We start from the raw sequence: 27,217 nt of genomic DNA on the forward strand, positions 1-27,217 counted from the left end.
TTGGTATTTATAAATACATTGATTGCAGCTATCCGCATCCTTGTTTTTTTTTAATTTTATTCGAATAATTATCATACAGTTTGGTGACACATCATTAATTAATTCGGATAAATTCCATTTATCTTGCATATAAAATCTTCTTGCTTTACTTTTTTAAATTCTGTTGAATATTATGTCAATTTCTACATATATTTTCGTAATATCGCTGTTAGATGCCTGTTAGTTGCATAATATGCAACGAATTTTCTTTCTTAATTAGTTATTGTTATTGCTTTATTCTAAAATTTGACTTTGGCTATCTGAAAATAATTCCTCATTCATATATGGGTTTATTCATATAGTATATCTTTTTATTAATAACTGTTTCATATAATTATCTAATTTTATCTCCTTATATTTTCATTTTATTTTTTTTTATTTTTATCAGCAACGTATCCAAGAGTTATTATTATTTATCAAAAAGACGTAAAAACCAAATAATTTCATTAAATATTTCAAAATTAGATGAGGAGAAAACTGCAGATATACATGAGAAGTCTCTAAAGACTGATTTTGATATAAAAATGCGCAAATTCAGAGTTTGTGATTTCTTTTGTTGTACCCCTCGTTGTGAGTACGATTAGGGATCGCTGCCAGAGATCTCGCGAGGAAGGTATTTCGTCACTTACACCGTTATTTGTATTGAACACTTTTATTCTTGTATTCAGTTACAGTGAATAGATCGCGACCCCGCAAGGCAGAGTGTCGCGTCTATGAGCTCGTTGTCCACGACTCCGCAAAGCAGAGCGTCGTGGTTGTGTATTTACAATAAGTTATCTCGGCGATACACGACCCCGCAAAGCAGAGTGTCGTGTGTTGACTTAGTTTGTCTACTTCGGATTGACCCGCTCCTCACCTTCTTTCGCCGGTTTATATATCCGATAATTCGGTAGTTGGATCGAAAGAAGGGGAGAATTGCGTGAGGGCGTAAATCGGTCAGTATTCCAAATTATTGCTTAGACAGCAAGTGCTGTCTAAGGAGCATTGCGTTAATTGTCGAGCGGATTGCGCGAAACCTCGCGCGATGCGCTCGATGCTGACTGCTGCAGCTGACCGACTTACGTCATCGTGCTACTGACACCTTATTTATCGTTATGAGTGTGTCACTCATAACACTTTAAATGAGCCTTGTGCTAATTTCTCTCTCAGTAGTAATTTTGTCTTTTCAGATAGTAGTTTCAATTTTTCTAATAACATCCCAGACACATCGACATGTAATAGTTTTGTACTATCTGATGCCTTAACCGAGTTGATCGATTTTGAAAACGAAAATTTAGTGAAAGACAAACAAATTCTCGTACTTTAGAGGAAGATTTGCGAAATTTAGTTTCGGAATGTTGTATTCCACAAAGCACTGATAACATTGATAAACTTCTTCTTATTCTGCGAAAACATGTGCGCAATGATTTACCTCGCAATTGTAGAATGTTAATGAAAACGCCGCGTAATATTTCCAAACAAATATCTTCTGTTATGACGGCAATTACATACATTTCGGATTGTCTTCAGGTATAAAACGTTCTATACTCAAATATTGTCAAATAATGCCTCGTGAAATAAAACTGAATATCGATGGTCTTTCTTTGAGTAATAGCTCAGGCAGCCAATTTTGACCTATTCTTGGTGCAATTGAACATGATAATCTTTATACAAGGCCTTTTGTGATTGGTATGTTTCACGGAATGACCGTATCAAGTAATGTGAATGACTTTCTTCGCCCTTTTGTTGATGAAGCGCGTATTGTTCTTCAAGATAGTATTTTGTCAGTAATGAATTATCATTGTAAAATCCGAATAAATGCAATATTGTGTGATGCACCTGCTAAATCATTAATCATTTGTACGAAAAGCCATGCAGGGTATTTTTCATGTTCAAAACGCATACAGAAAGGTGATTTTATATGCAATCGAGTAGTATATCCCGAAATAATTGTATGTTAAGAAAAAACGAATCATTCCGTACTCGTAATTAATTTGATCACCATACAGGTGATTCAATTTTAAAAAGTCTTGATATAGATATGGTTTCACAAATATCTCTCGATTACATGTACCTTATTTGTTTAGGCTCAAGGCGTTTATTACAATTTTTCGTTAGGAATCCAAAAAATGTAAGATTGTCAAGTGATGCAACTCGTATTATTGATGAATACTTAATTGACATAAGGCAATTTGTAATTAAAGAATTTGCAAGGTTATCAAGAGGATTATTATTTATCGACAGTCACGGAAATTCGTCTTTTTTTGCTTTATATAGGTTCAATTTTATTAAAATCATTTTTTTTGGACAATTATTATAATCTTTTTTTATCTTTCGCAGTAGCTATTCGTATATTAGCCGACCCAGAACGATGCCTATCTTTAAACGATTTTGTACATTCTTTGTTAATTTAATTTATTTCTAACTATGGAAATACATTTGACTTCGAATATTTTTCGCATAACATACATAATTTAAAACACCTTGCAAATGATTTGAAAATGTTTGGAAGTCTAGATACTTTCAGTTGTTTCAAATTTGAAACATGCAAAAAATTAAAAAGCGAATTAAAAATTGTGGTAAACTATTAGAAAAATATTTAAATTATTCTTTCGAATTAAATCGACTTCCACCCGAACAACATTATTTAAAATCTTATCCAATTATTCATTATTCGAAAAACAGCTTACATATTGGACAATAATATATCTCATTTAGAATTTAATGGCTTTAGCGTTTTTACAACAGAAAATGAAAATTGTTGTTTGTTGAAAGATAATTCTTTAGTTTTAATTTCAAAAATAATTCAAGATAGTAAAAATATTCCATATGTACGTGCAAAACGCATTTTAGTAATGGAACCATTTTTTACCACGATGTACTAACTCGTTGGAGGAAAATGAGACGAATGAATATGAAACAAAATAAATAAATAAGAAATAATTTGATTATAATTTATTAATAAGAAATTAATGAATCAAAACGTGACACAATTTCAACGCAAGGAATAACATAAATGTTTTACAAATATAATAGGAATCTCCTGCAGAAAATTACAGTACTTAATACAAAGAAAAATGGCACACATAAACAAATCATATATGCGTAATACAGGTTAAATGCAAAAATAATACATAATAGAATTAAGATGTTATATACAGATTAAATACACACAGCAAAACATGACATGAATTCATATGTGATTCAAATATTAATGTAATTAACAAATGCTTACAAATTTCGCAATAACAATTAGCTCAGAAGTATTATAAATACAACAAATACAGATGAAGAGATACAACATAAATGTTGAAATAAATTATTTCTAAAGTCAATGTGTAATAATATTAATCGCGTTTAATATAATTCAATATAATAATACTTTACAAGTGATTAGATTTAACTAAATAAAAAAGGAAGATCAAAATCTAAAAATATGCACACAGACTTTAGTAAAATGAAATTACTACTCAAAAGATTTATTGTTTAAATTACTAAGATTGTAATTATGTGTAACATGGTTTATTATTTGGGAGAATAGTATAATTTTAATATCATGAGAAACTTAATATTCTATTCGTTAATTAAAATCGCATAAGCTCTTCTTCTGTAGTATTAAAGGCACATTAATAGATAATTAAGTGTGTTTGCGTATCAGCCACAGATATCAAAGCTTGCCAAAAAAGGGAGTTACATGTATTCCGAGCCTCTGTAGAATAAGAAAATTGTAAAGCATACAAAACGATGAAAATTTACAATTAAAATGATTTTTATACTTAGATACTCAAAATTCGAGACCCTTTCAAGCAAACAAAATGTTAGCAGCATGCGTGCAGATTAGCAGCAAATTTGATCAGAATGGAAAAAGAAACGCGTGGGCGGGGGAAGGGCTCCGCCCCTACTCCTACACCCCCTCTCCATAATTTTTCATAACTCTAACCCACCAATTTTACATCACTATTTGGTTGATGTGAAAACATTGGAAACGAATAGCGTGGAAAGTCGCAAACTCATGTGATACAGTACAAGCGTGGACGTCGACCACGCTTACTTTACGTTCAAGTTTATTAACATTACAGTAAAAGTGTCGAATGAGTTTGCTTTGTGCAGAAAGTCAATGAAAGGGCAAAAACCAAGAAAAATGCTGAGCTCAAATGTTCAATTTTTCAATTGTATTTGATTAAACGATGTCCACGCTTGTACTGTACCACATGGGTTTGCGACTTTCCACGCTATTCGTTTCCAATATTTTCACACCAACCAAATAGTGACGTAAAATTGGTGGGTTAAAGTTAAGAAAAATTACGGAGAAGGGGTGCAGAGGGAGGAGCGGAGCCCCTCCTCCTGTGTGTGTATGTTGTTCTATTTTACATGAATATTTTTCAAACTTCTTTTGTTAATAACTCTTTAACGAACGATGACCGTCGATTAAGTTATGAGAAAAACTCAGGGTTATGTCCTTGACAACATATGTCAAGGTCAAGGTCATCCCTTAATCTAAATAATTACCAAAATTTTTTTTACTTATTACATTTTATAGATGTTGACCAACCCGTGGAAATAATTTCGAAACAACCTGATACAGTTACTTTGAATCTTGTTCTAGACTCGAATTTTAAAAATGTGCCAATTATTGATATTGCTCATGGAAATGATATAACTGTTACAACGTACTGAAGGTAATTGATTAATCATTGTCGGTTCCATACCAAATATTTATTGCCTATGAGTGCACGAATATATTGTATAGTTTACTTTTATATTTTTATTTTAATTGCAGATAAATTGGATAAAATATTAAGAACGAAGATTTCTGTGAAAAATGAATTGCGAAACATATCTCACAGACTAGCAAATCTTAAGGTATTAAGAGGACCAATAGAGGCTGTTGATAATGATAACGCTGACGTAATAACTCCGTCATTACAATTATCGAATATGGCATTAAATTGTTTGAAAGTTTCATAAAACAAAACAAAGTAGCAACATCACAGCTTGTAAATATACTATATATTGTACTGTATACTTTTTCATTTAGCATTTATAACATTCTGTACATTTATAACTTTCTTTATTGCTTTAAGTTTTAATTTTTAAAAACGATCGGAAAGTTTTAGTATTAAATTTAGCAGTTTTCTTTTATAGTTCTCTTATCATTTTTATTTTCTATATTTAATATTTTACTGTAATTATATTAAGGAAAAAATACATTTTAAATTAATATAATATACTTAATGTTTTATAGAAAAAAATAATAATGAAAATTGGAGGAAATACACCACGCTTAACAATTCATCGAACTCTAGAAAGAGTATTCACTAATAAATGTACCTTGGATTGCTTGTGGAAGGGGGTCAGATCAAATTTTAGAGTATGTGATCTACACTTCATGAAAATAATCAAAAGTAAGAGTTTTGTATTTATGTATGTAGATCCTTCAAATTTTGACAGAAGATATGAATCATTTTTTTTATAAATCGGTATATTTCATGTGAATCTTGTACTAGTAGTCTTATATTAATTTCCCATTTTTCTAACTTCATAATATAAAATTATATATGTATATAGACAGAGAGAGAGAGGGGGGGGGGAGAGGGAGAGAGAGATATTAGCTTGTCTTTGTAATAACTGGTAATTAGAACGCAGATAACTCCAATCCAATAGAGAACGATTACTTGGACTCGGTCGCACTTGCATTTATCAACCTACATACTAGTAGGCGACTAGTGACTTTTACTTGCGATCGTGATCTTCGCCCTTCTCTTTTCTCCTCCTCGTGCTTTAATCAAAAAACCACCGAACCCATTTTGGCTCTTCTGTCATATACATTTTGTTTTAAATTATACAGTACAAAATATTTTGAAAATGTTTGAACATAACAATGATAACTGTGATGATACAATAATATCTTGAATCTTGAAAGAAAATTATTAAGTTGCCACCATCGGCAGTTCTAATGTTAAGGTTCTGATAATTTGCAATAAGACAGAGAAAGAGAGAGAGAAAGAGAGAGAGAGAGAGAGAAAGAGAGAGAGAGAGAGAGAAAGAGAGAGAGAGAGAGAGAGAGAGAGAGAGAGAGAGAGAGAGAGAGAGAGAGAGAGACACAATTTTCTAATGGAAAGAAAAGAAAAAAATAAATTTGTCACCATTTGTTTTCTTTTCTTAGAGTGAATTCACACTTTAGCAGAAAAGTAGAATCTAATGTGAGAGTGCACTTGTTAGTTGCACGTTAGTGGTTGTTGATCTATTATGCTATCATAATTGGCTTTTGTTTTATGCTTTCTACTTTTCTGCCAAGGTGTAAATTCACCTTAGAGTTAAAAAAGTTAATAAATCGGTGTCTTCAACGATCAAATCTCTGTTTAAGGCCTGAAAAATGATGATAAATATTTTACGAATACGTTTAAATTTGAATATATGATTTGTATCAGTATTATATCCAAATTTATACATATTTGTACGATTTTCTCCGTATTTGCAAAAATCTTTAAACAGAAAAGATCAAGTTTATAAGCAATAATTTATATATTTCGACTTCTTTGCAAAAAATAAATAATTAGTTTTTTAACAGAACTATTTTTATGTCCGATGTCTTCTATTAAATATCACACAATTATTTGTTTAGATTCTGTTTGCTCCACTTATACTACCTTAACTGAGGCAGAATTTGAGGCAACAGCAGCTAAATAGTTTCGTTTTGCCAAACAATGAGCTGCTCGGGAAGAGAAGAAGATTAATTTGCAACAGCCTCTAGCACCGTAGATCAAGAAAATAATTTAGATAAAAAACAATTGATTATATTATACGAGGGTAGATCATATTATACCAGAATTACCAACCTAACAAAGAAAACACAAAAAATTTTGGAGAAAACATCTTTATTTCTTAACATAGTCTCCTTTTAGCTCGATACACTTTTCCCAGCGATATTCAATAGCTTCGATATTCTGTTTACAGTAAGAAGCGTCTTCGCCTTCTTTGGAGTCGATTTTCCCCTTGCAGTCCATTGTTTTGACTGTTCCTTCGTTTCAGGTATGAAATGATGGACCCATGTTTCATCCATGGTTATGAATCAACTCAGCAAAAACTCAGCTTTATTACTGTGAAACATCGCCAAACACTCGATTGAAACATCCTCACGACGCTGTTTTTGTTCCACTGTAAGTAAACGCGGCACCTATCTTGCGCACAGCTTTCTCATCTCCAAATTTTCAGTCAGTATGCGATGTATAGCATTTTTTGAAATGCCTGTGTCTGCTAAGCTCACGCACTTTTAGTCGATGGTCATCCAATACCATTTTATAGATTTTCTTCACCATTTCTGGCGTTGTCACTTCATTTGGTCGACCACTGCGATGTTCGTCTTGGCAGCTCGTACGTGCTCGTTTAAACTCTGTCATCCAATATTGTACTGTTGTAAATGAATAAGGAACAGGCTTCCCCAGAATAAAATCTAGTTCGGCTTTAATATTGGTTGGAGACCTTTCAAATGAAAGTATTATATCACATAATGATGACTAATTTTTTCCATGTTCCAAATTCACTGAGAGGTCACTAATGATGACTGCCAAACAAATACTAAATAACGTAGCATCTTCAAACTTCACACTTAAGCTTTATAAAGTTGGTACTTTCTACCATAGTAATTTTTTTTAAACAACCGCCATCTATACGTCGGGTACTTCTGGGATTACCCTCGTATATGTCTTATATAGTCTATAATTTTTTATAATATTCTAAAATACTAAAATATATAATATTAAAATATATAATATGAAAATAAGTTTATAAACATTATAAATCAATAAATAAATTTAACTGATTCCAAAAAATTCAAAATTTGTTATATACATTTATATAATGTAATTAAATAATATAAAATAATACATAATATTACTATAACGTATATAATATTACTATAATATAATATTACATACATAATATTACTATAATATTACTATAAATAAGATATGTAACATTTACATAATATTATATACGCTTAATTTTATAACATTTATACAGTAGTAACGTAACAAAAATATAACATTTAAATAACATAATTACAATAAAAAAATAATATAAGTTATATAAAGACAATATAACAATTATATACGAAAAAATATAATAATTACATAATATCGGTTATACCCTTAAGTGGGAAATTATTACTAACGAGAATGTAACATGCTGCAATCACGTTATATAACCTATTATATTTCAATATTTTTAGATATATAATTGTTATAGCAGTGTTATGAATGTGTATTTCCTGGGATAGTACATTTTGTTTACGAGAAAATGCAAGAACACGCCGCGTAGCGAAGGGTAGTGAACAAAATATCATTTTTAAAATAAAATATATTCTAAACGTTAAAAAATATACTATAAGCTTAAATTTATATATGTTATTCTTGTTTGAAGATAATAAGTCAATCTTATTTAATTCGAGAAAGAAAAATAGAAAGGGCATAGCGGAATAAGCAGGTGAAATCTGCCCCCGCACTAATCGAGCTCAAATTGATATCATTAGTTGGCACCCTTGAGATGTAAAACTTCCTCAAATATTAGTTACAAAATTGCATTTTTGGGGGAGTTATGGAGGGGGAAAGAAAAATAAAGAAAGTGGTTTTTTTCGAAAATGGTTGGACCGATTTTAATGAAAAAAATATATGTTGTAAACATCATTTAGACAAGTTTGAGAAAATTTTAAGTAATTTTTGTGGTAAAAAAAAACCCGATAAAAAAATTTTTGAATTTTTTATGAATTTTTTTGAGGGTGATAGTTCTGAGATACCACTTTTATATTTTCACAAAAACATCTCTAGATCTTCTTCTTTAACACTTTTTTTTTTAAATCAATCGGAGTGGTGAAACATGGTTAAAAATAATAATTTACACCGCGCCGCCGTGTCGCGCCGCGCTGGCTGGGCGACCGGGCCGCGGCGCACGGCGATTGTTGTCATGTTGAACTTACATACTAGTTGCAGTGTTACAATGTTTAGTTGCCAAGAAAAATTATAATATAATAATATAAAATATAATAACACATATAATATTTCCAGGACGTCTGCAATTAGCCTATAAAACTTATCGTTTCGGCAGTTTACCACGAGGAAATCGCCTCTCACATTATCTATCATCGAGGTGCTTTTTTAATGTAAGTTCCCTTGCCTCCCACATTATCTATTATCGGGGTGCTTTTTTAAAGTGAGTCCCCTCGCCTCCTACATTATCTATTACCGAGGTCCTTTTTTAAAGTGAGTCCTCTTGCCTCTCACATTATCTATCATCGGGGTGCTTTTTTAAAATGAGTCCCCTTGCCTCTCACATTATTTATCATCGGGGTGCTTTTTTAATGTGAGTCCCTTTACCTCTCACATTATTTTTTTGGCGAATGGACTCACATTAAAAAAGCACCTCGATGATATATAATGTGAGAGGCGAGAAAACTTACATTAAAAAAGCACCCCGATAATAAATAATGTAAGAGGCGAGGGGACTCACTTTAAAAAAGCACGCCGATAATAGATAATGTGAGAGGCGAAAAAACTCACATTAAAAAAGCACCCCGATAATAAATAATGTAAGAGGCAAGGGGACTCACTTTAAAAAAGCACCCCGATAATAGATAATGTGAGAGGCAAAAAAACTCACATTAAAAAAGCACCTCGATGATAGATAATGTGAGAAGCGAGAGGACTCACTTTAAAAAAACACACCGATGATAAATAATGTAAGAGGCAAGGGGACTCACATTAAAAAAGCACACCAAACATATGGAATTTAAAAACGTACTGCAATCTCCTCGTGATGAACTGCCGAAACGATAAGTTTTATAGCTTAATTGCAGAGACTGAGTCCCAGATGCGCACAGTAATAAACGGACACAGAAGGCTGAGTGAAACGGACACAGACCAAATGTGCACAGACCAAATGCACACGGACCAGATGCACACGGGCCAAATGCGCACGGACCAAATGCGCACAGTCGCAAACCTATGTGATGCAGAGAATGCTTTGCACACACATACACACACACACATACACACACACACACACACACACACACACACACACACACACACACACACACGGCGGGAGGGGGTGCAAGTGGGGGCTTCGCCCTCCTCCCGCACCCACCCGTCGATAGAGATGCCCGAAAAGTCGCAACCCATGTAATAAGTTTGTAAGTTACTGTGTCCGTTTAGTCTGTGCGCATTTGGTCCGTGCGCATTTGTTCCGTATGCATCTGGTCCGTGCGCATTTGGTCTGTGTCCTTTTCACTCAGCCTGCTGTGTCCATTTATTACTGTGCGCATCTAGGACGCTCCCATTGCAGACATCCTAGAAATATTATATGTGTTATTATATTTTATATTATTATATTATAATTTTTCTTGGCAACTAAACATTGCAACACTGCAACTAGTATGTAAGTTCAACTTGACAACAATCGCCGTGCGCCGCGGCCCGGTCGCCCAGCCGGCGCGGCGCGGCACGGCGGCGCGGTGTGAATTATTATTTTTAACCATGTTTCACCACTCCGATTGATTTAAAAAAAAAAAAGTGTTAAAGAAGAAGATCTAGAGATGTTTTTGTGAAAATATAAAAGTGGTATCTCAGAACTATCACCCCCAAAAAATTCATAAAAAATTCAAAAATTTTTTTATCGGGTTTTTTTTACTACAAAAATTACTTAAAATTTTCTCAAACTTGTCTAAATGATGTTTACAACATATATTTTTTTCATTAAGATCGGTCCAACCATTTTCGAAAAAAACCATTTTCTTTATTTTTCTTTCCCCCTCCATAACTCCCCCAAAAATGCAATTTTGTAACTAATATTTGGGGAAGTTTTACATCTCAAGGGTGCCAACTAATGATATCAATTTGAGCTCGATTAGTGCGGGGGCAGATTTCACCTGCTTATTCCGCTATGCCCTTTGTGATTTAATCCTAATCTTGTTTTATTTTTATGCTACATGGGATTGTAATAAGATCAAATATGTCAAGAATATTTGTTGTCTTGGTACCAGAAATCCTTTCTAAGTATCCTTTCTGAGGGTGTGCGTGCGTGCGCGTGATGTGCATGCGCGCGCGCCCGAGTGTGTGTGTATGTTTTAGCAAAGATAAAGAGCTTACGATTCGTCTTATACGGACTGTATTTAATGACTCCAAGGTTTCTTTACGCGCATGCAAACTTATAAATCTAGTTAGCCTTCGTTTGGTGCATTATCGATAATGCCGACAGTACTATACTTTCAATTTTTACATAACTCGTCAGTCTTTATGTAACTCGTCAAAAGTACTTTGTTAGTAAAAAAAATACTTTATTATAATATTTTTAAAAGCTTTTAGGCTAAGAAAATATAATTAAAAAATTCCATTTAAGAAGGAGATTCTATTTAAGAATTTGAAGATATTCTTTATGATTTTCTTTATATGACCATCGAAGGTCAAACTAGGTGGAATCATTTTATGTTCTTTTCGAAATTAAAATTTTTTGTAGAAATATTTTTTCGTATTATCCACATTTCTCGAGATATTTTTTTTAAGAAATAAAAAAGAAACATTCCGTATTTATGTAAAATACACACACAAGCATATACACATACAATATTACTCATACAATTTCAAAATTAATATTCAAAAAAGTTTTATATTTTATTTAAATATTTGTTAATTACCATAGACACATAGTTTGAAAAACTCATGAAAGAAGGCCATCATACTCTCAGCTCCTTCTCCTCCGTATCTTTTTAGACTGACAAATTTTGTGGCCAGAAAGTTATCAAAAGTTTGACTCTTTAACATTTCCATAGCTATTGTTTTGCGCGTTTCATTATTCAATGGTTCTGCTAAAATTGTTTCTACGGTTTCGGCGAACCATTCTCTCTCTTCTTCCGTCTAGTAAAATAAAAATCCTCTCTTTAAAAGTTATTCATAACAAAGGCCTGCAAATGAGGGTGTTCTGAAGGCTTCTTAAAGGTCGTAGATCATTTTCGACGTAATTTTTTATGCTGAATCCGAATCCGGTCGCAGAATTGCTCTCTCACGTCAGGATTTTGAGATATTCTAATCTAAATGTGCATAAAATGGTGTTTTATAGTGTTTTTGACGATCTATAGTATTGTCATCATTTTAGGATTGTTTCTCAACTTTTTTTTTCCAAAAAGCACTAGAAAAGATCTTCCAAAAGAATTTTTATTTGTCCCGATATCATGTTTTTTCGCTGAGATATGTCAATTTGAATTTGTAAAGACTTTGACTTGCGTAATGTACATACTTCAGCTCTGGAATCCTTTGAAGCAAGGATTTTTTAAAGAGTCTGTACTTCAGGAGAATTCGTATTTAGAAGGTTTATGAAGTGGTTGATTAGGATATTACAGTTTTAAAAAATTTAAGATAGCGAGTTCAAGATGGCGGACAAAGTTACAAGGAATAAGATAAAATCGCGTAGTGAGCGTTATTAAAGATGCTGATTGCAAATACAAATTTTACTGAATTATAGACTCCCTTAAAAATGCTTGCTTCAGAGAGTTCTGGATCTGAAGTATGTACATACACTGCACTTACGCGAGTCAAAGTCTTTAAGAATTCAAATTGACATAACTCAACGAAAAAACATAATATTGGGACAAACGAAAATTTTTTTAGAAGATCTTTTTTAGTATTTTTTGGAAAAAATATGTTGAGAATCAATAGTAGAATAATGATAATACTATAAATCATCAAAAACACCCTAAAACATCATTTTTTGCCCTTTTAGGTTAAAATATCTCAAAACTCCGACGTGATAGAGCAATTCTGTGACCGAATTCGGATTCAGCGTAAAAAATTACGTCGGAAATGACCTATAGTCTTCAAAAACCCGAACCATGTTGTTTTGTGTAATTTATTCCCAAAATATTAAGGCAAATATCAAAACAAAAACTATTTTTTAGTTGACTTCAAAAGTGTTTCAACATAATTATAATTTGTAAAATAAACTCTTGAATCTTTGTGCATTAAGAATGTAATTTTATAAAAATTACAAATTACCTCGAGATAACCAAATTCAGTTCCAATGGTACCGCAGTATGTAGCTTGTAAAAATCGAATAGCCTCTTCTATCGTTCCTTCATATTGTTGCGTGAACAAAATTCCTCGAAAGCAAACTTTATCCATTAAATTTAATCCAAAATTTTTTGGTTGCAATTCAGATAATAATTCCAACTTGCTAGTAGAAACAGGATTTAATTTAGCTTGTTTATGTCCATGAGCTCTATATGCACTGACCAGTCTGTAAAAATTACTTTGCCTCGATCGTTCATCCAAATATTGTTTTGGCACTAAAAATATAAATAATAATACCTGTTATAAATTTTTAACGTAAAAAATAATAAAGTAATTTACTATGCTGTATTACGTAAAATTAAATAAAACAGAAAAATTAACTATATTATATAAGACTCTAATGAAAAAATCAACTAGAAGAAAAACGGGCAGATGAGCCAATACTGAATGTCATTGTATTCAGTGTACTATATTAATAAATTATAAAAATCAAGTAAACGTTTCGATCTGTAATTAGATCATTATCAATATTAAATACAATCATAAAACACAGATAATTAATACGTCAAATCAAAGTCGGAAACAACGCAGACATGTAACAATTCCTCTCATTAATAGTTAAAGTGAAACGGTGTAGTTAGCAGAGGTCCATCGATAAAAACGATCAGTAATGATAAAAATTCGTACGTTATGCATTCCATTCTTTGTGGAGTGAAAATGGACTGTAAATATGACCGAAGTCTTAGTATTGTGTATTAGTGTCATAAATTGTTAACCAAGATAAATAACCAGTAAACTAAAATTTAATACTTGCATCATTGTGCTGTAGTTCAGACATGTGCTCCATAGGTGGGAAGAGGACCACGATTTAAATAATAAGAAACAAACGTAGTCCTTGGAGTTAAAAACATGATAAACATTATGGTAGAAAAATTAATGAGAGCAAGGAAATAAAGAGAAAAGAAGAGGGGAAGAAGACAAAGAAGGGAAAAACCAAGGAAGGGATAGACAGTTAAGAAAAATAAATTAAATAAGTTGAAATAAAATAAATTAATTAAATCCTGTCTATCTCGCATTTCTCGAAGTTTGTTATTGACGCTTTTCCACGATGCCGATTGGTTCTCTCGCTGCGCTTACTTCGTGTTGCAAGAGTAGCTGTCATTGCGACAGAATTTTGACAGCTATCAAATTTGTATAGGGTAAATGTTTACTTTGAGCCACATTCCTCCGATTTCGATGAAATTACACTCAATCGACGCGTTTTTGCATAAAAGAATCTGAAAGAAATAAGTCGTTCTCCTCCGCGAAGCGAGATATTAATCGTTAAAGCTGACCACTTGGCAAGTTATGATACCTGTCATACCGAAATGTTGCGACTGAATATAGTCCCGTTATATATGCGCATGCTCCGTGGCTACATGCAGACATGCTTCCAATCAAACTCATGAGACATTTCTGTGATTAGAAATTACAGATGGTGAACCACCATTTTTTATCGATATCTTTTTTGTATTCTTTAATTCTGGTGATTAATTTTCTCTTAATTTGGCCCACATGTGATGCCTCACAATCTTGGCAAGATACTCTGTACACCACATCACAGCACGACATGCTATTTAAACCATCCTTGCCATTTTCAATTAATTGTTTTAAACTGTTGTTAGTAGAAAATACTAACTTGCAATTCAAAAGAGAATTGTAAAAAAAGAAACCCTTTTTCAGATCCTTGACCACTATTTTGGTCATTATTCCACGAGTGTTTTTTATTGTACAGATAATTCAATCTATTATGTATTGTTTGAAAGATGAATGGGATGGGATAACTATTTTCAATTAATGTATTAATAATAAGATTGATATTTTTTTCGTGAAACATGGGATGTGACAAATGGAAAATTCTATCTACTAAACAACTAAACCAATAATGACCTCCTTTTTGTGTATTAGGATGATGAGAGAAATAATTGAGAAATCTACCAGAGGAGGTCTTTTTCGTACCAATCGAGTATTATTTCGCAATTATTGACTATTAATGTGAGGTCTAGGAGGTTGTTAGTGCTCAATTCAATAATGAACTTAAGTCTATCACTAAGAAAGTTAAAAGTCTTTAATAAAATCTCTACAGAGTTTCTGGGAGCGGCCAAAACAATCGTTTACATATCTGAAATATAAAGGTAACTTAAAAAGAAGAAAATTAAATTTTTTCCCCTATATTTTTGATTAATTCTAACACTGTCCATTCTTTTTTATTATCAAAGACGGGCAAATTTAATTTTTCTTCTAGTTGTAATAGTAACCTCATTTCCAACGGCAGAACTAAATTAGTAAGACCAATTATTATTATTAGTAAGACCATTATTAAGACCATATTAATAAACCATTTTTCATGTAAAATTTCTACGTTAGAAATTTCATTAAACTTGTCAGCTGTGATATTTATCGCGTAAGATTCGTTATTAATGCTCAACGGTTTATTTTTATTGAACGAAAAATTGAAAATAAGACTATTATCTGTGTTGTGTTCTTCTCTTTTAATTTATTTAATTTACTTAATTTATTTTTCTTAACTGTCTATCTCTTCCTTGGTTTTTCCCTATTTTGCTTTCTTCCACGCTCCTTTCTTTTTTATCTCCTTGCTCTTATTTATTTTTCTACCACAATGCTTATTACTCGTGTTTTTGATTCTAAGGACCACGTTTGTTTCTTATTATTTAAATCGTGGGCCTTCTTCCCACTTATGGAGCACACACGGAAAAAAATTTGGAATTAAATTAATTCAGTGATACTCTGATGGTATACATAGTTCCGATATTTCTACCCTATATAGTTCCGAATTCGTACCACTACGGTTCAAATAATCTCGAAATCGAGAGATTACTAAAAACCGAACTTTAGCGCTTCCAAGTTTGTATTAGTATAGTTCCAACAATTCTTGAAATAGTGGAGGGTCATCGCTGCAGTGCGATTTGTCTCAGATTTGAAACTCGTGTGTTCCAAGCTTCTATACGCATAGTTCACAGCTACCTGGAACTTTAGACGTTCCAATATTGGAATCTTAAAAATTTGAACCTTGATTCATCAATAATAATATGCAAAAATTATTTTAAATTGAAAGTTTTACCAAATACACTTAAAAACTATTTATAATTAATTATTTTAAATATTAATAACTAAAATTATTATTACATATGTCGTACATGTGTGAACTAAGGTTGCAGTCGGCAATTCATTTCCTATGGTAAAAAGTTGGGATATCCATTAAGAGACAGCCTGTCCCATACAGCACCGAAAGATTACAAAAACATTGAAGAAACCTTACATTGAAATATTGTAATATTGCATAGACGTTGCGAAATGTTTCTGCAATCTTACTGCAAGCTTGCAACGCTGAAATGTTCGCCCTGAAAAATATTGCAATGTAAGACTACTGCAATGTTACGATACAATGTATTAGATGCATTGAAACGCATTGCTATAAATATACTTCAAATTTAATAGATCAACTTTCAGAATATATAAAAACAAGAGAGATAAAAAGAAATTCGTTGCAATTTTGTAACTTTATAATCTTTTTGCATCCGAAATTCGGATAAAAAATTGTGAATTTACGCAATTGCAACGAATTTCTTTTTTATTTCTCTTGAATATATTTTGCGACGTTACTTTTCTCGCGTCTACAACTTCGTCGTGCTCGTCACTTCCTTACTCTAAGTTGGGCGCCAGGCGCGGAATCCGCGCCGCACAAAAATCGCAAAACTCAGTACTTTGCACAACGGCCGAATGCCGGCTAGCCCGCCTCCACACGAAATGGCAGAGGGGCGAGGTTCTTTCTCGGTACGCGGAATAGGAGAGGAGAGGTCTCGCGTGAATAACTAGATCGAGTTAATAGGTATAATCAGCGTGTATTGAAATTGGGATGGCAACTACGTTGTCATCGGATACAATTTAATCGTTTGACATGACTCTCTGGTACGGCTGTAGCGTACTTAACTCGACATTTACAATATCTCGAAGATTACTCTTTATAGGCTACACTCTACATTCAATAATACGACACGCGACGTTAACAATAGACGATGGACGGGATAGGCCGCAACGTAACGTGAGCATTCCGCGTGGATATTCTCATCTACGAAAGCTCGTCTCGGTACTGCGCACCTGGCTCGCACTCTCGGTATGTGGCAGACTTTAATTCTTACACAATTACAAAGATCGACTGTCGGCTCGACATACTCCCCGAGGGAGGAGACAATAGGCGTAACAAATAATCTATACGAGGCGGAGATCGACACGGCCCTGCTATGCGGCAACTCGACTCTCGGTATCCCGAATATTATTATTTCGCCCACCGAACGCTCGGTAGGGTAATTATTCTTACGAAATGCCGGGCCGGTCGCCTCCGCCCTTACCGCGTGGTCGAAGTGGTGGCCTTACAAGCTGGTTGACGTCGTCGATAGCCGTGGAACCGCTCTAGTTGATATCTCGCCGAACAGTGACGAACCGTAAGCGGTCGGGGGCGCCGCGGACGCCGGCAGCGGCCCGCGCATCGATCGCGCTTTGATTCGCGCACACCGATCGCTAGTCGATGGGGGTCCTACGCCAGTCCTGCAGGATCTCAGCGTCCGAGGGCGCCTCTGGTCGTGACGCCGCGCCATTTGAAAGATGCGGATTGTATGCCTCGATGTCCTTTCCTGCCGTATCGGCGACTGCTGAGCCGGCTCGGGGTTGATCAGGCCCCGTCCGGCTGATTCCTTGAGGCCGTGGCGACCGCTTCGGCTGGGGGTCTCCTCCACCCTGGTCGTCGGGTATAAGGGCGCATGCTCTCTCCCCGGCGTCGTCCCCGGCTGCACCGGACTGCTGCTCCTTCCTCTATAATGAGACACAGCGGCAGTGTTTGTCCCTCGACTTTTCTACGTACCTCGGTACTGTACGCGAATACTTGCCCTTAATCGCTGTCCTCCGGCTGTCCGGGGCCCCGCCGCTCGGTCGTCTATGCTTCTTATTAACCTTCCCCCGACGGCTGCTCCATTAATCAAATACAAATGGTCATCTTGGCACACCACTTCTTCCGCGGAGCGCAACTTCCGCTTGGCGGATACCTACTTGTCTTAAGAACTAAAGAAATCTTATTTAGAAAAGGAGAGGCCGCTCCTCCCCCGCTCGGGGTAATGAGTGGCCCCAAATGACCTTTTCCCGGTCGGGCCATCTGGCCCTTGTGACTGACGAAAAACGTCACGTCACAATTTATATATTCTCAAAGTTTACCTATTAAAATCTAAAATATATTAAAAGCATATTAAAAAATTAGAAAGTTATTATTACATTTTATATAGAAATAAAAACTTACACAATGTTCTATTATCTAAGTAGCATTATTTTTATGAAGTAGCATTATTTTAGTTATTGTCAAAAGCAATAATATTAATGAATACATATATATGAATTTCTTAGCATTAATATTTATAGTCAATTAATTGCACTTTTCGAAATTTATAATAGAATAGTAAATTGAACAATTTTTCAAATAATTAATCATATGATAATTTTATTTTTTTATTTAAAGTATTATTTAATTTACTGTTCTATTATAAATCTCAAAAAGATTATAATCTTTGTATAAATATTACACACAAATTCAAATATTTAAATCTCACAAAGCTATTAAAAAATGTCACAAATGTCTTCTTATACGAAGTTGCACGTATATTGGAACTCTTGACGCATATTTTTTAATATTATATTTTTGAAATTTTATTATATTTCTGCAATATTACTGGAACATTTTGGCGTAATATTGATATTGCATATTTCTGAAACGTTTCTGCAATATTACATTGCAACTCGTAATATTGTAATGTTGCAGCAATGTTGCTGAAAGCTTCTGTGCTGTATAGGTTATAGCAAAAAATGGTAAGTAAAATTTACAAAATATGTTAAATTTATTTAATGTGTACTATTGCTTAAAATGATAGATAGAAAATGACAGAAAATTTTGGTTATCCTTTTCAATAGTGATGTTACGTCCGGCAGACTCCACGATTTCCCTTCGTCAGAAAAACAAATAAGATTACAAAATAAATTTCAACGATAATTTTTTCCGATAATTTTTTTATGCGTCTAGGATTAGTCTATTAGAGACGTGACAATCGATGGACGAAACGACGAAGTTGATAATTTCAACTTCTTTTAAATATCGAGTCAACAAACAATAAATTCTGAAGGTAGAAATACAAAAACAAACTCGGGTTTAAAGCAAGGTTTCACGATTCTTAACAAGAAAACGAGCAATAAAGAATCTAAACATTAGCAAAAAATAAATAACCGTTTCCTCCATCTGCAAACCATACCGTAGCACGTCTAGCACGATAAAGAATTACTTATCTTTTTAAACCCGAAGCTAACCTACGCGATAGGTCAGATCCCTTCGATAAAATTAAAAATATGTAAGAGAAAACAGAGAAGCTTTCAACAGATTACTCAACGTATGATTGGTCAAAAGGGAAAAACTATTTCTCCAATAAGAAAACTTAGAATTCACTCACTACATAATCCTGAAAAAGAGTCCTACCAATTAGAATATTTGAATCACCTACAACTGGATCTTCCCTCTGTAAGACACTGTATATATAATACCAAATCTTGAAGAGCAGCAGTTAGTTACCAAACAGTTACCCAGTTAGTGAGTCAATTAAAGTTAGTTAGTTAAAGAATATAATCATGTAGAATCAGTACGCGAATAAACTTTAGTGCCGTTCCATCCGGTCAAGAAATCCCTTCGATTCCGACAAATTTGTTCGAGAACCAGTAATGAGTAAGTTCCACAATCACAATTTCTTTTGTTTTTATGTTACTCATCTACTCTTTTCTGCTTTAATTCTTTAAAACACGCTCCTATTATTTATAAATAATTCCCTCTTAGAGTTTCTTGTCCCCCTTCTTTCCGGTTCTCGGATTTCGAGCCTACCGTTCGAAAGTCCGGCCAGGCATCCCGGTTTGCGGATTCCGAGTCTACCGTTCGACAATCCGGCCAGGCGTCCCGATTCGCGGATTCCGCCCCTAGTGTTCGAGAGTCCAAACAATAATTCACGGTTTCGGATTTCAATTTTCGAGAGTCTGTACTTTCCTCACCTCCCCGCCCCGAATTACTTAAGACGTAATGTAACTCATAAGCAAAGAATTTCCCATTAGTTTTACACAACTAAAATCTATGTTTATAACCCTTTGTGTATTTTAAAACCTTATTAATAACCCTTCATTAAACTTTGTAAACTCAACCGAAATTTATGTTTATAACCCTTTGCATATTTGACAGCTTCAATAACAATACTTTGCGTATTTTTAAAACTTCGTAAACTCTTGCGAAATTTATTTAGTAACCATTCTTGTAATTTAATCTTTGTAAACTCATAGCTAATAAATTATGTTAAACATCGACTTCAGCGCCTATTCATATTCTTATAACATTTGAAAGATTTAGAATAGTTTGTTATTTCTTTTAATTTATTACATGAATTTTATCATTTATTTCAATTAATAACGATCACTCCTCACCCCTCCCGAACAAAGATAGCATTTGGTCCGATTCCGAGTTAAAGCGATTCAATTCATTGACTCAAAACTTGGACCGATGGATGTAGGATTGAAATGGGTTATGGCGGACCTATCGGCACGTTGACTTATATTTTTGAGTCACAAAAAGTGCGTTCGACCCGAGGCACCAACCCTCTCTTAATTTGTGTGCCTACGGGAATTTTATGTTTTGCTACGTTCTTCCCTGCCTTACCTGTTCTCCCTAAAATATCCTTCCTACCAAATAGAGTTAAATCCCATAAGGCTGGACGTAACAGTAATTTTAAATTACATATTTCGTATCACACTTGCGAAATTTTACATAGACTGAGTAGTATCTTTATGTTATCATATCAATTACAAACAAAGTTTCTTAAGTTTCGCGTCTCATATATTTTATTTAATAATAATGAAAGTTGTTTTTCTATATAAACTTGATAAAAATATTGTTGCGTCAAGTCACCGTAGGAACACTCGGACACACTCACACACACTCGCGCCGAAGGAAAACCAAACCGTAATATGTATTTCAATAACTTTATTATCGAACAAGCCCAAACAGGATAAGCGCGTGACACGTCCTCCTCGGCAGGAGTTTGACACTAAACTGACAATCGGATAATGTTTATAAACATCTTCCCGGCAACCGGCCGATCGAAAATATCGATCGGTTTCTCAGATGACTGGCGCTTTAGGGATGTATCGGGCGACGCGCGGCGCGCAACAATATGTTATGATAAAACAAAAGTTTTTATCATAAATGACATTTATTATCGATATGAATAAAAGTATGTATGTATGCGACGACTCTATGGTATTTTATGTGTGTGTATATGTAACTCTATGATATTATCTAAATATGTATTATATATAATTCTATGTAAACTTATTTACGTGTGTATGTGGTTCAATAATATCTTATCAATATGTAACTTAATAATATTTTGTATCACATATACACACGTAAATAAGATTACATATACTCTTACATTGTCACGTCCTGGATTTTGGAGTGTCTCCTTTTTTGGGGGTCAAATGTATCGAAACAATTTACCCGGGAATGGAGACGGGCTGATTGCGCGGATTTAAGACACGCTGACGGGAGGGAGAATGGGATAGCGAGCGGGCAAGCTTATCGGGCAGCCGGTGCCGAAGAGATGACGAATTTTATACGCGAACCTTCGCGAGTTGCCCTTGCGGATCTTCCTATAATCAGGAAATGCGGGCTTATGTTCTATTGGTTTAAGTAAATGGGGGTTCAGGTGCTCTGATTGATTGTTTATAGTTAAGAAGCTGGGTTAATTGCTGCAAATAAAAGGAAGAATCTTGGTTCAGGTTGTAAGCTGTTTTGATTAGAAACTTCAATCTCTTCTCTCGTTGACGTCGCCCGCCTTTTGTAGGCATTTAAAAATTATATAATTGAATTCCGAGGAATTGCCGTTTAGACAGGGGCCATACTGTTGTCAGCGACAATCAAGACTGCGATCACTCTGTTGGCGGCGACCATCAAGCAACTCCTAGGATAAAGTTAAGTTCTATTGCAGGAGAGAAGAGATCCAAGTTCAGTCCGAGTAGTTATCGTATTTTCGTTAATATTTTATATTTTAAACTCAGTCAGACAAAATGATACAAGTAGAAGAATAGTCGTAGAGAAAAGAAGCGGGAGTATGATTCTTACGTTAACACTGACTCTAATTGTAGTTATGACTGCAACGACTACTGTTAATATTTCCGGCACTAGTGGTACTGCCGCTAGTGCTTTTGGCAGCTCTTTTTATATTTTTCTAGTAAGTGAGGGAGTGTCCTTTCAAGACCAATCATTGTTTCTTAAAATTTGGAGGACCAATGCTCGCACTTGTTTAGATTAAATAGGCAGGGCTCCGCGTAAGCTCTACTCCCGGTTCTATAAGATCTTAAATAAGAGTTAAAATTCTAAAGTTCATATATATATATATTTTTTTTACAATAAAAATTCATGTAATTTGATTAATCTATGTTTATCCTTATGCGAAGTGAATTCATTATGTTTTTGATTCATTGCTCTATCTTTATTAGATCTCGAGTTATAAACAAATATATGAAAGTTTAATAAGAGTTGTCTTTCACTTATTCAAAAAGATATTTAGCCTCGCAGTTAAAATGGTTTCAGTCTTGTTGTTATAAATTGTTATAAATACGCATTAATTAGTTCTGCAAAAGGGCTTTTTTATAAAAGAAACTTGATTTCCTTTGTTTAAGAATGACTCGAGATGACTAAGTCGCAGGCTGCGTTTGTTATCTTCAAAACGGTCGCCTGGAACGACTTAAGGGCTTTAGACATCTGTGCTTATCGCGTGGGAATGCATTGCGTGATCCGTGACAGTGGATTGAGATAAATATTTTGAGTAAGCCCTTTTAAAGAACAGATAAAAAATTTCTAATGTGGGAAAGGGGTTTATTGGGATGTAACATACACAAAAATACAATGATAGAACATCATTCGCACATAAATATAATATTATAATTATATACCCATATACATAGTATAGCATAGAATCGCATACATATATAAACGCATACACACGTAGATAAGTTTACATAGTGTTACGTCCGGCTAAATCATTCGCGCTGTCCGTTACGATCATACGCGCCGAAAATCGTATTGCCTGGTAGCTAGGCGCTGACGTTCACGCGCCGCCGGGACCAAGGTATCACGCGCCGTAAGCATGCGGTCCATACAGAATGAATCTGCATAAAGGGGAGGGGAGGTCGCCTCCCTTTGGAGATTTTACGCTATCTTCGATAATTTGCCGGTAATTAATGTTTTAGATTAAGCATGCGTGCCATCCATCTGTATGGACCGCATGCTTAATCTAAAACATTAATTACCGGCAAATTATTGAAGATAGCATAAAATTTCCAAAGGGAGGCAACCCCCGCCCCTTTATGCAGATTCATTCTGAGGCGCCTCAGCCCCAGACTGTTAATATAAACCGCCTAAGTTAATTGACCAAATTAATTCAATAATAATTCATTAGAAAGAGGGCAGGACTCTACTGTTGCGTGTGGCTGTGCACCCGCAATCGTGCGGAAGTGTTCGGCGCGGGACAGCGGTGCCCGAGCGTCCTTAATAACGATAAATGACTTCGACGACTTCGGGCGCGAGGAGGAGCACGCGGAACTTCCGTGGTCGCGAAGTCTCGTATCCCGAAGTCCATGGTGAAAAACGAGAATTAGGAATTCGGTCAATTAAAAAGAGCGAGCGATTGTCACGCGCCGCGCAAGTGGAGAATATGAGCGCGGAAACGGGATCCCATCTGACGAAAGTAAAATCAAATACAAAAATTAACTAATTGCAGAAATAATTGACAGGCGTCAGGTAATTTACGACCCGCCGCTCATAGCTCTTCACCCCCGATTACCATCACTTTGGGGTATATAAGGAGAGATTTTCGGGCGAAACCCGGATTTGCCTTCTCGATTCTGCCAAGAGTACGTAGTGAGTCGCAGATAGAAATTGATTTCTCGAACTTAGATTATTTTCGTGAGAATTGAAATTGTGATTCCAGACTTAGCCGCTTGAGTGTAAAATAAAATTGTGAATTTCAGTCTTAGATTATTTCCGCGAGATCATACTCCGGACTTAGCCGTTTGAGTGTAAAATAAAATTGTGACTTCGGACTTCTATTATTTCCGCGATATCATACTCAGTTTATGTGAATCGAGGCGACAATTTCCGCACTTAACCATCTCTTACCTTTTGTTTTTTTTTTATATAGATCCGATTGTGAGCAAGCATAATTAAGTGTAAAGGTGCTAGAGTTCAACGTAGTTCCTTTCTTTTATATAAAGTGAGTGATTGCTTCTAATTCCGAGCGAATCTTTTTATTTTCTTTCCCTTCTTCGCCTAGTGGAGAGTTATACAGAGGAGAGGGGAGTTCGTCTGCGCATCGGGGGACTCGCGACGCCCGCGCGTCTTTCCCGATAGCGCGGCCGCGCCGACCGCCCCTGTGCGAATGCTTTCTTGCGTTCCCTCAGAGGGTCGGACGCTGACTCCCTCTCTCTCTCTTTGGCTCTTTTCTTTTTCCCCAAGCGGATTCGGAAGATCTTTGCCGCGATAGTGTCTTACGGAGAGGAGAGTGGAGTTCGCTCGTGCATCGGGAGGACTCGCGACGCCCGCGCGTCTTCCCCGATAGCGCGGCCACACCGGCCTCCCCTGTGAGAGCGCGTTCTCGCGTTCCCTCAGAGGGGTCGGGCGTAGACCCTCTCTCTTTCTCTCGCTAACCGCCTGAGCATTTCCCGGTACCGAATCTTTTGTGCTAGCGTAATTATAAAGCGATCAAGCGACCGGACTATTTACGTTAATAAAGATACCCTTATCCCATCCTCATTTATTTGTAATATATATACATATATATACATATATACATATCGAACCACGCGTCTTTCTTATAATTATTGTAAAGATAGCATTCCTGCGTTCAGGATGGGCAAATCACGGCGGGCCGGACGCCGTATTCAACTGAAGCGGCTCCAGGCCGAATACGAGTCCGGAGGAGTGTTCGACCCGCGAGTATTTCTGCTTCCACCCCCTCAGGGCCTAATTAGAGCGCCAGCTGCACCTCTTCCGACACCTCAGGAGCTTTTTTCAGTTAACGCGCCAGCTCCGCCAAAACCGCCTCCCCGCGAGGCTACTGTTAGCGCAAATTCACTGACGGGCGACCCGACGACCTCGTCCCTCAATCACGGCACCCCTTCCCAATCGGGGAACTATCGAGGGTATTGTCTCGATAAAGGCAGCGAGGCCGGACACGGTTATCCCTGCTCGAATAAAACTGATTTTACCTAAATATACGAACTAAACTCATGTATTCTTTCTTTTCGTTTTTTTAATCATTTCTTACACCGCTCATACGCTTCCTATAACCCCGCCGGACGTAACAATAGGATTATATACATACTTAGATAGAATATCATAGATTCTCATATACACGTAGGTAAAATACCATAGAGTCACATACATACATGCTTTTATTCATATCAATAATAAATGTCATAACATATTCTTATTAAGTTTATATAGAAAGACCACTTTCATTATTATTAAATGTTATAAAATATATGAGACGCGCAAGATTAGTTGAAAAACATATATATGGTAACATAAAATACAACTTTGTCTATTAAAATTTAAATTTCGCAAGTGCGATACGAAATATGTGATTTAAAATCACCATTGAAAATAATAACCAAAATATTCTGTCATTTTCTATCTGTCATTTTTTATATTATAGTATGCCTGACGTGAACAATAGATTATCAGTTCTGACAGTGAATTTTAAAATGTAACCATATATACAGGAACGAGTTACATTTATTAAACAGAATAAATATTAAACAGATTATCTGTTTTTTAGATAATAAAAATTTATTGCAAACAATATTACAAAATTTAGTTGCACACAAACTCAATGTAATATGTGAGAAGCACAAAGTGGGAAAAGATAAGAAAGATGTGCTATACGTAAACACAGTAAGAAATGTCACAAATAAAAGCTTAACGATTTTATAATTAAGAAAGATTCTCGTAACCAAAAAAACATTAATAATTCTATATCTAATGGTGATTCAATTTCTACTTGTGATAACTTTAAAGTTTTTTTATAATATAAAATAATTATAAATATTTATTATTTTATTATTTAATTATTTTATTAATTACTTTTTTTACATTAAATGTGGAAGCAACAAGTTTAGTAAACAAAACAAATCAAAATCATGATAAAGACTGTGATAATCAAAGAAACATTGATACTATATCTTGTGGTAAGCTTGTTTAAAATCATGCTGTGTGATACATTTTTATTATAATTGTATATGATAATTTAATTATATTTTTTTCTATGTTAGATATGAATATTATAAGAAATATAGATGACATTAATAATAACTTGGAAGCATGTATAAATAAGGAAGATTCTTATAACAGCAGTATTAATAATTCTATAACCAGAGATAAAGTTTCTATTTATGATATTGTGAGAGGTATAGGTGAAAACTTTAAAGCTTGTACAAATGAGGAAAGCTCTTATAACGGAAGCATTAATAATTCTATATCGAATGATAAGCTTACTTCTACTTATAATTTTAACGTTTGCTTTTATAATAATCATAAATAAATAAATTTTTTTATTTTAAACATTAAAGCAACACGACTTGTAAAATAAAAAAAATAATGTTGTTTAGTGATCAAGCACGCCGGATGCAACTGAAGAAAGAATCAATTAACGAAAGAACGAAATTTAATGATTTCAAAAAAACATTGACAGAATATGATATAAATAATGACAATCTCGGTAAAGACGGACTATCTTAACAAATACATAACGAAACACACATAAATTACACAAATGAAAATTATTTAGGTTAATAGTTTTACAATTATTAACATAAAATGAGTTAAACGGTTAGTAACATTAATGAACATGAATATCACACAGTGAGCTTTGTCCGTTAAAATTACTTGTGATTACGAAATAGGTAAATTCTTACAAGGTATCGTTAGTCACATAAGGCCGAATAGTATTGAAATTAAT

The 27,217-nt window shown here is 34.6% G+C and overlaps 1 protein-coding gene and 1 long non-coding RNA gene across 4 annotated transcripts in view; one reads left to right on the top strand and one right to left on the bottom strand.

Moving 5' to 3' along the window:
* LOC105837687 (probable 2-oxoglutarate dehydrogenase E1 component DHKTD1, mitochondrial) overlaps positions 1 to 27,217 on the bottom strand; it is a 349,118-nt gene that overhangs the window by 288,285 nt on the left and 33,616 nt on the right. For 2 of the 3 annotated variants that reach the window (XM_012682663.3, XM_012682662.3), the window contains exons 2-3: positions 13,059 to 13,348; positions 11,705 to 11,924 (exon numbers count right to left, since the gene is read on the bottom strand). In XM_012682663.3, coding sequence (XP_012538117.1) covers positions 11,705 to 11,924; positions 13,059 to 13,348 — 510 coding nt within the window. Of the gene's footprint in view, positions 1 to 11,704; positions 11,925 to 13,058; positions 13,349 to 16,270; positions 16,486 to 27,217 lie in introns of those variants that run through there. The other variant, XM_036287685.1, reaches the window with a different exon arrangement.
* On the top strand, positions 1,056 to 7,755 carry LOC118645870. The gene is made up of 5 exons (XR_004963511.1): positions 1,056 to 1,548; positions 4,559 to 4,697; positions 4,799 to 5,015; positions 5,264 to 5,423; positions 6,644 to 7,755. It is a non-coding gene; the product is annotated as an uncharacterized LOC118645870 (long non-coding RNA).

This window comes from Monomorium pharaonis, chromosome 5, assembly GCF_013373865.1.
Source record: "Monomorium pharaonis isolate MP-MQ-018 chromosome 5, ASM1337386v2, whole genome shotgun sequence".
In the NCBI taxonomy this organism is placed as follows: Eukaryota; Metazoa; Arthropoda; class Insecta; order Hymenoptera; family Formicidae; genus Monomorium; species Monomorium pharaonis.